Source organism: Bombina bombina, chromosome 5, assembly GCF_027579735.1.
Source record: "Bombina bombina isolate aBomBom1 chromosome 5, aBomBom1.pri, whole genome shotgun sequence".
Lineage (NCBI taxonomy): Eukaryota > Metazoa > Chordata > Amphibia > Anura > Bombinatoridae > Bombina > Bombina bombina.
The window spans coordinates 790,687,133-790,699,972 of record NC_069503.1 but is presented as its reverse complement, the minus strand read 5'-3'; the positions used below and the strand labels follow the sequence as shown (position 1 = coordinate 790,699,972).

Below are 12,840 nucleotides of genomic sequence, written 5' to 3'. Positions count from 1 at the left end.
AAAATCATCATGGAACAATCATTTGTGTTGCTGGTGGCTCCAGCATGGCCACACAGGTTTTGATATGCAGATCTGGTTCAGATGTCCAGTTGCAAGCTTTGACCACTTCCGTTAAGGCCAGACCTACTGTCTCAAGGTCCGTTTTTTCCATCAGGATCTCAAATCATTAAATTTGAAGGTATTGAAATTGAACGCTTAGTACTAAGTCATAGAGGTTTCTCTGACTCAGTGATTAATACTATGTTACAAGCTCGTAAATCTGTCTCTAGAAAGATTTATTATAGAGTTTGGAAGACTTACATTTCATGGTGTTCTTCTCATAAATTCTCTTGGCATTCTTTTAGAATTCCTAGAATTTTACAGTTTCTTCAGGATGGTTTGGATAAGGGTTTGTCTGCAAGTTCCTTGAAGGGACAAATCTCTGCTCTTTCTGTTTTATTTCACAGAAAGATTGCTATACTTCCTGATATTCACTGTTTTGTACAGGCTTTAGTTCGTATTAAGCCTGTCATTAAATAAATTTCTCCTCCTTGGAGTCTTAATTTGGTTCTGAAGGCTTTACAGGCTCCTCCATTTGAGCCTATGCATTCTTTTGGCTATCTCTTCTGCTAGAAGAGTTTCTGAGCTATCTGCTCTTTCTTGTGAGTCTCCTTTTCTGATTTTTCATCAGGATAAGGCAGTTTTGCGGGCTTCTTTTCAATTTTTACCTAAGGTTGTGAATTCTAACAACATTAATAGAGAAATTGTTGTCCCTTCCTTGTGTCCTAATCCTAAGAATTCTTTGGAAAGATCCTTACATTCTTTGGATGTGGTAAGAGCTTTGAAATATTATGTGGAAGCTACTAAAGATTTCAGGTAGACTTTCAGTCTATTTGTTTTATTTTCTGGCCCTAGGAAAGGTCAGAAGGCTTCTGCTATTTCTTTGGCTTCTTGGTTGAAACTTTTGATTCATCAAGCTTATTTGGAGTCGGGTCAGGCCCTGCCTCAGAGAATTACAGCTCATTCTACTAGATCAGTCTCCACTTCGTGGGCCTTTAAGAATGAAGCTTCAGTTGATCAGATTTGCAAAGCAGCAACTTGGTCCTCTTTGCATACATTTAATAAATTCTACCGTTTTGATGTATTTGCTTCTTCGGAAGCAGTTTTTGGTAGAAAAGTTCTTCAGGCAGCTGTTTCAGTTTGATTCTTCTGCTTTTGATTTGAGTTTTTTTTCTTTCATTTATGAGAATAAACTTATTTCTTTTTTGGGTTGTGTATTAATTTTTTCAGCGGAAATTGGCTGTTTTTATTTTTATCCCTCCCTCTCTAGTTGCCAATTACATGAAAGAAAACATAATTTATGTAAGAACTTACCTGATAAATGCATTTCTTTTATATTGGAAAGAGTCCATGAGGCCCACCCTTTTTATGGTGGTTATGATTTTTTGTATAAAGTACAATTATTTCCAAATTTCTTTTGATGATGCTTTCTACTCCTTTCTTTATCACCCCACTGCTTGGCTATTCATTAAACTGAATTGTGGGTGTGGTGAGGGGTGTATTTATAGGCATTTTGAGGTTTGGGAAACTTTGCCCCTCCTGGTAGGATTGTATATCCCATACGTCACTAGCTCATGGACTTTTGCCAATATGAAAGAAATGAATTTATCAGGTAAGTTCTTACATAAATTATGTTTCTACATAAAAAACATCATATGTATATATATATAAAAGTAGAAGAAAGTGCACTCCAAAGGACTTACTTGTAGATCCACTTTATTTGTGAACGTTTTCAAGCCAAACTTGCTCATCCTCATACAGATAGAAAAACAACAATTGCATTTCCCACCACCAGGACTTAAATACCCTACAGCCGTTACGTGTACGTTCTACACATTTGCTACCCCCCCAAGGGAGGAGTAAGCAGCCGTGTCAGCGTGATAATCGGCCGAAAAAAAATAATGTGTTAAAAACATCAAGCACATCCAAAACAGTAATATAGGGTCAAAGCGCAGTAACCAGACTTGCCTAGAACATAATAAACAGCAGATAAGATACCAGAGGTAAATGAGAGACAATGTGCCGACATATAATAATAACGACAGATCAAGTAACAATGTTACCGGGGAGACCAGCAAACACATCAGTAGAGACAGAATAAGTAAATATCAACATGTGTTATAAAAGCTGTGCAGCATATTCTAGTATAAATACAAAATAAGTATGGTTATGCTACTTTTAGCTGATATTGAATTTGTACGAATCTATATATATATATATATATATATATATATATATATATAAAATATAATTTTCTCTTATGTAAAGAACATTTGCATTTGGTCAAATATACACCAAATGCACATGTGAGCGATAAGTGTTAGTTAGTTTTTCTAAACAGCACACTACAAAGTCTGTGGAGAGATGAAATTAATGCGGTTGTGATATCCATATCCTTGAAATGTGCACACGTCAGATTTACTCGATAGCAAACCATTTACTTTCATCTTGAAATACTTGAGCTAATCCGAGCATGTAAAAAGTTTACTTCCAGCAATCTTTGCACTCGAGCAAAAGCGGAGTATAATTGCATACTTAACAAGTGTTTGTTAAAAATAAAATGCAATTACACTTAATTTGAATTTCAAATAATTTTTTTATAAGATTTTTTTTTCTGGCCAACCCCCTCCCCCCTTTTACTGACCCAAGGTATTATTTGACCTCAGCCAATCACAGACTAGAATATGTATAATAGCAAAAAAGTGTTCACCTTAAATGTAGCAAACTGGTACACAAAGTATAAATAAAGTGACGGCACTTAGCTAAACAGAAGATATATAAAACATACCTTTTATTGAACTGCAATTAAGAGCAAACAGTCAAATGGACAAGACAGTGACCTAGAGTGTAGGTGTGGAGTTTGACGTTATCTAACGCGTTTCACACCGTTGTAGCGCTTTCTCAAAGATAGGTGTGTGTAGCTATTCTCCCTTCTTATAGGGTGTAATTAAAATTTAAATGTAACTAACACCTGTAGTTGCTGATGTACAAATAGTGTATTCACCTAAAGTGTAAAAAAACGAACTAAAATGTGAATCTATAAGGTGACGTGAAAAAATTTGAAATAACTTATTAGTGAGTGACAAGTTCATTTGTGAGAGACAAAAATAACACATATATATATATATATATATATATAAAACACAGGAATGGACCGCACTCACAGACTGGACTGGGTACACATCCTAAGCCACTGTCAACTCCACAGCCCTGAACACTGACAGACAGCTGCAAAGTTCCCAGCAACCCAGGCAGTTAACCCCCGAGCAACCTGGGTGTCAGGTCCGCAGGGGAGCATTACAATCATTAACACAAAACACAAAAAACCCAGCACTCACTAGCAGATTCACAGCAATGTTTAAAAGCAAAACTGGGGGAAGTCAGTTACATTTGGCGCCAAAGGATCAAGCCGAGGACCACGACAAGGTCTCCCCCTTCCTGGGACCCTAACCAGCACCCACACAATGCATACTTCCAAACAAACCAACTGGGAACCTCCCAGGGTGACACAGGCTTTTGTAACCTCCCCTATGTAAATACAAAACACAGGAATGGACCGCACTCACAGACTGGACTGGGTACACATCCTAAGCCACTGTTAACTCCACAGCCCTGAACACTGACAGACAGCTGCAAAGTTCCCAGCAACCCAGGCAGTTAACCCCCGAGCAACCTGGGTGTCAGGTCCGCAGGGGAGCATTACAATCATTAACACAAAACACAAAAAACCCAGCACTCACTAGCAGATTCACAGCAATGTCCCCTGCGGATTTGACACCCAGGTTGCTCGGGGGTTAACTGCCTGGGTTGCTGGGAACTTTGCAGCTGTCTGTCAGTGTTCAGGGCTGTGGAGTTAACAGTGGCTTAGGATGTGTACCCAGTCCAGTCTGTGAGTGCGGTCCATTCCTGTGTTTTGTATTTACATAGGGGAGGTTACAAAAGCCTGTGTCACCCTGGGAGGTTCCCAGTTGGTTTGTTTGGAAGTATGCATTGTGTGGGTGCTGGTTAGGGTCCCAGGAAGGGGGAGACCTTGTCGTGGTCCTGGGCTTGATCCTTTGGCGCCAAATGTAACTGACTTCCCCCAGTTTTGCTTTTAAACATTGCTGTGAATCTGCTAGTGAGTGCTGTTTTTTTTGTGTTTTGTGTTAATGATTGTAATGCTCCCCTGCGGACCTGACACCCAGGTTGCTCGGGGGTTAACTGCCTGGGTTGCTGGGAACTTTGCAGCTGTCTGTCAGTGTTCAGGGCTGTGTAGTTAACAGTGGCTTAGGATGTGTACCCAGTCCAGTCTGTGAGTGCGGTCCATTCCTGTGTTTTGTATTTACATAGGGGAGGTTACAAAAGCCTGTGTCAACCTGGGAGGTTCCCAGTTGGTTTGTTTGGAAGTATGCATTGTGTGGGTGCTGGTTAGGGTCCCAGGGAGGGGGAGACCTTGTCGTGGTCCTGGGCTTGATCCTTTGGCACCAAATGTAACTGACTTCCCCCAGTTTTGCTTTTAAACATTGCTGTGAATCTGCTAGTGAGTGCTGGGTTTTTGTGTTTTGTGTTAATGATTGTAATGCTCCCCTGCGGACCTGACACCCAGGTTGCTCGGGGGTTAACTGCCTGGGTTGCTGGGAACTTTGCAGCTGTCTGTCAGTGTTCAGGGCTGTGGAGTTAACAGTGGCTTAGGATGTGTACCCAGTCCAGTCTGTGAGTGCGGTCCATTCCTGTGTTTTGTATTTACATAGGGGAGGTTACAAAAGCCTGTGTCACCCTGGGAGGTTCCCAGTTGGTTTGTTTGGAAGTATGCATTGTGTGGGTGCTGGTTAGGGTCCCAGGAAGGGGGAGACCTTGTCGTGGTCCTGGGCTTGATCCTTTGGCGCCAAATGTAACTGACTTCCCCCAGTTTTGCTTTTAAACATTGCTGTGAATCTGCTAGTGAGTGCTGGGTTTTTTGTGTTTTGTGTTAATGATTGTAATGCTCCCCTGCGGACCTGACACCCAGGTTGCTCGGGGGTTAACTGCCTGGGTTGCTGGGAACTTTGCAGCTGTCTGTCAGTGTTCAGGGCTGTGGAGTTAACAGTGGCTTAGGATGTGTACCCAGTCCAGTCTGTGAGTGCGGTCCATTCCTGTGTTTTGTATTTACATAGGGGAGGTTACAAAAGCATGTGTCACCCTGGGAGGTTCCCAGTTGGTTTGTTTGGAAATATGCATTGTGTGTATGCTGGTTAGGGTCCCAGGAAGGGGGAGACCTTGTTGTGGTCCTGGGCTTGATCCTTTGGCGCCAAATGTAACTGACTTCCCCCAGTTTTGCTTTTAAACATTGCTGTGAATCTGCTAGTGAGTGCTGTTTTTTTGTGTTTTGTGTTAATGATTGTAATGCTCCCCTGCGGACCTTACACCCAGGTTGCTCGGGGGTTAACTGCCTGGGTTGCTGGGAACTTTGCAGCTGTCTGTCAGTGTTCAGGGCTGTGGAGTTAACAGTGGCTTAGGATGTGTACCCAGTCCAGTCTGTGAGTGCGGTCCATTCCTGTGTTTTGTATTTACATAGGGGAGGTTACAAAAGCCTGTGTCACCCTGGTAGGTTCCCAGTTGTTTTGTTTGGAAGTATGCATTGTGTGGGTGCTGGTTAGGGTCCCAGGAAGGGGGAGACCTTGTCGTGGTCCTGGGCTTGATCCTTTGGCGCCAAATGTAACTGACTTCCCCCAGTTTTGCTTTTAAACATTGCTGTGAATCTGCTAGTGAGTGCTGTTTTTTGTGTTTTGTGTTAATGATTGTAATGCTCCCCTGCGGACCTGACACCCAGGTTGCTCGGGGGTTAACTGCCTGGGTTGCTGGGAACTTTGCAGCTGTCTGTCAGTGTTCAGGGCTGTGGAGTTAACAGTGGCTTAGGATGTGTACCCAGTCCAGTCTGTGAGTGCGGTCCATTCCTGTGTTTTGTATTTACATAGGGGAGGTTACAAAAGCCTGTGTCACCCTGGGAGGTTCCCAGTTGGTTTGTTTGGAAGTATGCATTGTGTGGGTGCTGGTTAGGGTCCCAGGAAGGGGGAGACCTTGTCGTGGTCCTGGGCTTGATCCTTTGGCGCCAAATGTAACTGACTTCCCCCAGTTTTGCTTTTAAACATTGCTGTGAATCTGCTAGTGAGTGCTGGGTTTTTTGTGTTTTGTGTTAATGATTGTAATGCTCCCCTGCGGACCTGACACCCAGGTTGCTCGGGGCTTAACTGCCTGGGTTGCTGCGAACTTTGCAGCTGTCTGTCAGTGTTCAGGGCTGTGGAGTTAACAGTGGCTTAGGATGTGTACCCAGTCCAGTCTGTGAGTGCGGTCCATTCCTGTGTTTTGTATTTACATAGGGGAGGTTACAAAAGCATGTGTCACCCTGGGAGGTTCCCAGTTGGTTTGTTTGGAAATATGCATTGTGTGGGTGCTGGTTAGGGTCCCAGGAAGGGGAAGACCTTGTTGTGGTCCTGGGCTTGATCCTTTGGCGCCAAATGTAACTGACTTCCCCCAGTTTTGCTTTTAAACATTGCTGTGAATCTGCTAGTGAGTGCTGTTTTTTTGTGTTTTGTGTTAATGATTGTAATGCTCCCCTGCAGACCTGACACCCAGGTTGCTCGGGGGTTAACTGCCTGGGTTGCTGGGAACTTTGCAGCTGTCTGTCAGTGTTCAGGGCTGTGGAGTTAACAGTGGCTTAGGATGTGTACCCAGTCCAGTCTGTGAGTGCGGTCCATTCCTGTGTTTTGTATTTACATAGGGGAGGTTACAAAAGCCTGTGTCACCCTGGGAGGTTCCCAGTTGGTTTGTTTGGAAGTATGCATTGTGTGGGTGCTGGTTAGCGTCCCAGGAAGGGGGAGACCTTGTCGTGGTCCTGGGCTTGATCCTTTGGCGCCAAATGTAACTGACTTCCCCCAGTTTTGCTTTTAAACATTGCTGTGAATCTGCTAGTGAGTGCTGGGTTTTTTGTGTTTTATATATATATATATATATATATATATATATATATATATATATATATATATATATATATATATACATTTTCACAAAATATTACATTATATCTATAATCAATTAAAAACAAACAAAAAAATCTTTTAAAAATGTAAATGTTACACTTGTGACTAAACTTAGTGTTTTTTTGCATACACACAGGTCTAATTCCTCTGTCTTTAAAACGCTAGTTAGTGGCTAGATATTATATAAATTAATGCCTCTCCACTACAATTAATCACTGTGTATAGTGATATATAATTAAGAGGATAGACTGATGTGTAAAAAAAAACCCACAAATAAAATAGTTTCCCCCATTTCATGCAGGGGTAATATAAAATTCTTCTTACATAAGAAGAGATTGTAAAATTATATGTTTAGTATGATGCTGGTTAGCACCCTAAACGCATATATCTGCATGAAATTTTATTGTTAGTGAATACGTTGCCATGATCAAATGTTTTTAATATATTAAAAACCATATTATAACATAACCTACTCATTTAGTATCTATTTGTCATAGGATTGGTTAATGGCATTGTTTTATTATGTCTCAATGCCTGAACTGTGGTTGTAGTATCCACAATCTGAACTGCTTTGTATCTTATTAGCTCTTTACAGTATGTGTATAGATACAGGCAATGGTTCTGTAATAATATTGTAATTGTAAATGCCTTGTGACTTATTTGTAACTTAGGTAAACTTTAGTTTAATATAATATAAGAACCAGAGAGTGTTTACTAAAACTACATGGGATTCTGAATTGTATAGTTCATATTCCCTGATATAGGTCCAGATCCCACCTTGAGTTAATACTCCTGGTTCCTTAGTACCCAGTTTAAATATCCACTGCACTTCCTTATACAAAAGGTTCCTAAAATGGTCTCCTCTGCTATTATTCTGCAGTATAAAATCTATAGCCTGGAACATTAATGTTTTTTATTACTGTTTATCCCATGTTGGCAGAAGTGTTTAGCTATAGTTGTTTTTGGTGGGTCCTTATCTAATGAGGTTAAATGTTCACGGATTCTGTCTTTCAGATTTCTACTAGTACACCCTGTATACTGTTTGTCACAGAACTTACATGCAATTAGATAGAACTTACATGCAAACATTACATGGGTGTTTTCCACATCTGAAGAACCCTTTCTTAAAGAGCCATATTTCCTTGGATTTCATTTTTGAATTGTATACATATTGGGTAACTCTGCTACCTATGGTTGGGGCCCTTCTTGATACATATTTAATTCCATTCTCTAAATATACTTTTTAATTTTCATCAAGTTTTAAAATCCCCAAACTTTGTTGATTAATATTACGTATTTTGTTAAATTGGTTGCTGTATTGTGTAATAAAATTTAGAAATTTTTCTTTTCATTTTTTGAGTTTGTTCTTAGACTGAGAATGTTTTAATAGATTCTCTCTCTCTCTCTCTCTCTCTCTCTCTCTCTCTCTCTTTGGCCTATTTAAGAACTAGATATTTTTTGTCATAGCCCCTTTTAAATAATTGATTCACTAAATTAAGGGTGTGTGTATTGTAGTCTTGTTTGGTGGTACAGATTCTCAGTATTCTTATTAATTGGCCTTTGGGTATACCTGTTTTTTAGGTGATTGGGGTAACATGAGTCAGCCCTTAATATGGTGTTACCTGCAGTTTATTTTCTAAAGAGTTGTGCTTCTATATGTTGGTCTTTACCTCTTAGTGAAATATCCAAGTAGTTTATCTGGTGGTTCTGAGTGAACTTAAGATTTAAGTCATTCCTATTTAAATACTGGAGAAAATCCTCAACTTGTTGTTTGTTACCAGTCCATATTAATAATAGGTAATCTATGTATCTAGCATAACATTTTATAAAGTCACTAAAAACATTGTGTTGGCCAAAAATGTAAGTTGCTTTAAATCAGCCTAGGAATAAATTTGCATAGGAGGAGGCAAATTTTGTCCCCATCGCTGTGCCACAGATTTGGAGATAATACTCACAGTCAAACAGGAAACAATTATGTATAAGAAGAAATCTTAAAGCTGCAATGATAAATTCAATCAATTCTGGTGAAAATTTACTCTTTAATAATATGTTATATTCCACTGTCTTAATACCTAACTCATGTGGAATACAGGAGTATAGGGAGGATACATCAACCGTAAGCCACATACAACCTGTATGCCAATTTTGTTCTTTAGGAATCTGTAATGCATGTGTTGTGTCTTTTGTGTATCCAGGAAGGGCCTTAACATAGGGTTGGAGTATATTGTCTACCCATTCACCCGGTTTTTCTCCCAGGGAACCCATAACCGACACCGGGTCCGCCCGGTGGAGAAATCGGGTCTTTGTGGATTTGTGTATATTAAAAATAAAATGCAATTACACTTAATTTGAATTTCAAATAAGCAGTATATTTCTTTGGCCAATTTAACCCCCCCCCCCCCCCATTTACTGGCCCTAGGTATCATGTGACAGACCGCAGCAAATCACAGACTAGAATAAGTATACCCTGTGAGCTTGTGGTAGTTTAGTTTAGGCTAGGATTTTTTTATTTGGGGGGGGGGGCTTTTTTATTTTGATAGGGCTATTAGATTAGTTGCAATTAGTTTAAATATCTGATAGTTTGTTTTTTATTTTGTGTAATTTAGTGGTGTTTTTTTTGTAATTTAGGTAATTGTATTTAATGTAGGTAATTTATTTAATTGTAGTGTAAGGTTAGGTTTTATTGTAAGGCAGGTTAGGTTTTATTTTACAGGTACATTTGTATTTATTTTAGCTAGGTAGTTAGTAAATAGTTAATAACTATTTAGTAACTATTCTACCTAGTTAAAATAAATACAAACTTGCCTGTAAAATAAAAATATTGGAGTGCGGTATGTAGCTCAATTTTGCTCTATGCTCACTTTTTGCCTGATAACGCCGGGTTTTTATAAACCTGTAATACCAGCGCTGTAGGGAAGTGAGCGGTGACAATATTATTATTATTATACTTTATTTATTAAGCGCCAACATATTCCGCAGCGCTGTCCATGGATACAATTCATTTAGATAAAACAATACAAGACTTGTATGATACAGGACAAAATTTACAAACACATACAGGAGGGATTAAGGGCCCTATTCCCGTGGGAATTTACAATCTAGAAGGGTAGGAGGTGGGATACAATAACGTGCAAGTTAGCACTGCACCCCTCATAATGCAAAACTTGTAATTTAGCCGTATGTTATTGCAGCTCTTTACAAATCAGTTCTCCTGTTTTAATAGTTTAAAGATGCATGATACTGAAGTTCCGCCTCTTTGTACTGGGGGCTGCCATCTTGGAGCTCAGGTATTCTCGCAGCCTATGACAGAATCTGTGCGTACTCACAGATCAGTAATATTGTCTATTTTTTTTAAAGCTGTATAATGTGCTTCAGGTAAGTGCACATGATGCAAAGCAGGAGCTTTACATTTTTGCATTTTTTACATAGTTTTACAGTTACACAAAATATATTTAAAAAAACTCTTCTTAATAATATAGAGCAATGATGACACAGCAAAAATATAAAGCTTCTGATCTTTCATTCTTGATACCATACATTCTTTTGAAACGTCTTTCCAAGAATTGTTCTATAACATAACTCAGAAAAAAGCAGTAAATGTGCTTGAAAAAGAGTAATATTAGGGTTTTAAAGAGATATGGAAAAAAGTGCACAACTGGAATAAAATGTAAGTAATATATATGCATTTGTACATCACTATATCTTTGAAAAAGACGTAAAATGTACCTGTCCAACTGACACAGGGTTTGTTATTGTCTGCTCCTCAAGTACAAACAATTGGTTCCAAACCCAACTTCTCTTGGATCGTTGATGGTTTAATAGTGTTTGTCCATAAAAGGAATTCAGCACCTGCATTCCAGAGATACTTGGCCATAATAAAGAAAAATCCCACAGCAGGAAAAGCCACTTAATAAAGCTTTGCATTTTTTTGTGCACAAATAATTTTTAGAATGTCTATTAAAACTTCATATGATGATTCTCCATTTTCTTATATTAAGTGGAATCGAAATTCTGTAAAAATAGAACATGAACAATGTGAGTAATATATGTTATCCCAGTAAAATGCTTACTTACTCTATAATAAGTCTAGGTTATTAAAGCTAAGCAAACATATTGATACCAATCACACATTATATTTTATTACTGTAGTTCTTCATTAGAATGCATGTAAGGTTGACAATTGACAATGCTTTGCCAATAAATATTTTAAGATATTCTGATGTTTAGAACATATAAATACGCTCTTAACATTTTTATCATGCATATGAAACCTTTATTTAAACACATTCAGCAAGATTACAAGTGTTGCAGTACGGTATACCGCTGAAAAATTGGCCATTGCGCGCGGAATATGCAGGTCTCCCAAATTACAAGTTGCGGCGGTACAGCTATACCGCTAGCATTTTAGCCTTTACGCAACTCTCTCCGTTCGGCACTCAAAAAAATGACTTTTGAGTGTGTAATTTTTATTGCGCCCACATTACAGGTTGTGCGGTCCGGCTATAGTGCTAGCGTTATAGCTTATACCACAACGATCCATTCTGCGATCAAAGACCAGTAGTTATGGATTTTGCGAAACAAAAATGTTTCACAAAACTCCTAAGAAAAATGTTACAAAGTACACTAACACCCATAAACTAAACTATTAACCCCTAAACTGCCATCCCCAGCATCGCAAATACAATATAAAACCTATTAACCCCTAATCCGCCACCCACCCGCATCACCAACACTAAATTAAAGTATTAACCCCAATCTGCCACCCACTCACATCGCCAACACTAAAATAAAGTATTAACCCCTAAACCGCCAACCCCTGCATTGCAAATACTATAATAAACCTAATAACCCCTAATCTGACGCTGGCCCCACACATCGCCACTACTAAACTAAAACTATTAACCCCTAAACCGCTGACCCCCCACATCGCAACACAATAAATTAAACTATTACCCCCTAAACCTAACACCCCTCTAACTTTAACTTAAAATTACAATATAACTACATTCTAATACATAAAAACTTACCTGGGAAATTAAAAAAACCTAAATTTAAACTATAAATCAACCTAACATTACTATTTAAAAAATAAAAATAAACTAAAAATAAAAAAAACAAAATTATAATATTAAAAAAATCCTAACACTACGAAAAAATAAAAATAAACTAACATTACTAAAAAAAAACACACTAAAATTACGAAAAATAAAAAAAACACTAACGGCTAGATTACGAGTCTTGCGTTAGCCTAAAAAAGCAGCGTTGAAAGGTCCCAACGCTAGTGATGTCGCAAATAGTTTGCCGGCGAATAGTTCCCGGCGAACATAGCATGTTCGCGTTCACCTCGGCGGGCGAACATATGCGATGTTCGATCCTCCCCCTATTCGTCATCATTGAGTAAACTTTGACCCTGTACCTCACAGTCAGAAGACACATTACAGCCAATCAGCAGCAGACCCTCCCTCCCAGACCCTCCCACCTCCTGGACAGCATCCATTTTAGATTCATTTGGAAGCTGCATTCTTAGTGAGAGGAGGGACAGTGTAGCTGCTGTTGATTTAATAGGGAAATCAATAGCTAGGCTAGTGTATTCAGTGTCCACTACAGTCCTGAAGGACTCATCTGATCTCTGCTGTAAGGACAGCACCCCAAAAAGCCATTTTTAGGGCTAGAACATCAGTCTGCTTTTTTTTTTCCCCTGTGTAATCTAATTGCAGTTGCTTGCCTGCCAGCATGTGTGTCAGGCTCACAGCGTATACTGTGCCCACTTGCACCACTCATATCTGGTGTAACAGTAGTGTACATT

At 39.2% G+C, this 12,840-nt stretch overlaps 1 protein-coding gene across 1 annotated transcript in view; it reads right to left on the bottom strand.

Annotated features, from left to right (window-relative positions):
* The window catches only part of LOC128660831 (cadherin-19-like), a 346,558-nt gene that overhangs the window by 268,314 nt on the left and 65,404 nt on the right, over positions 1 to 12,840 (bottom strand). The window contains exon 2 of the mRNA XM_053714877.1: positions 10,761 to 11,045. Coding sequence (XP_053570852.1) covers positions 10,761 to 10,958 — 198 coding nt within the window. The 5' untranslated portion in view covers positions 10,959 to 11,045. The remainder of the gene's footprint in view (positions 1 to 10,760; positions 11,046 to 12,840) is intronic.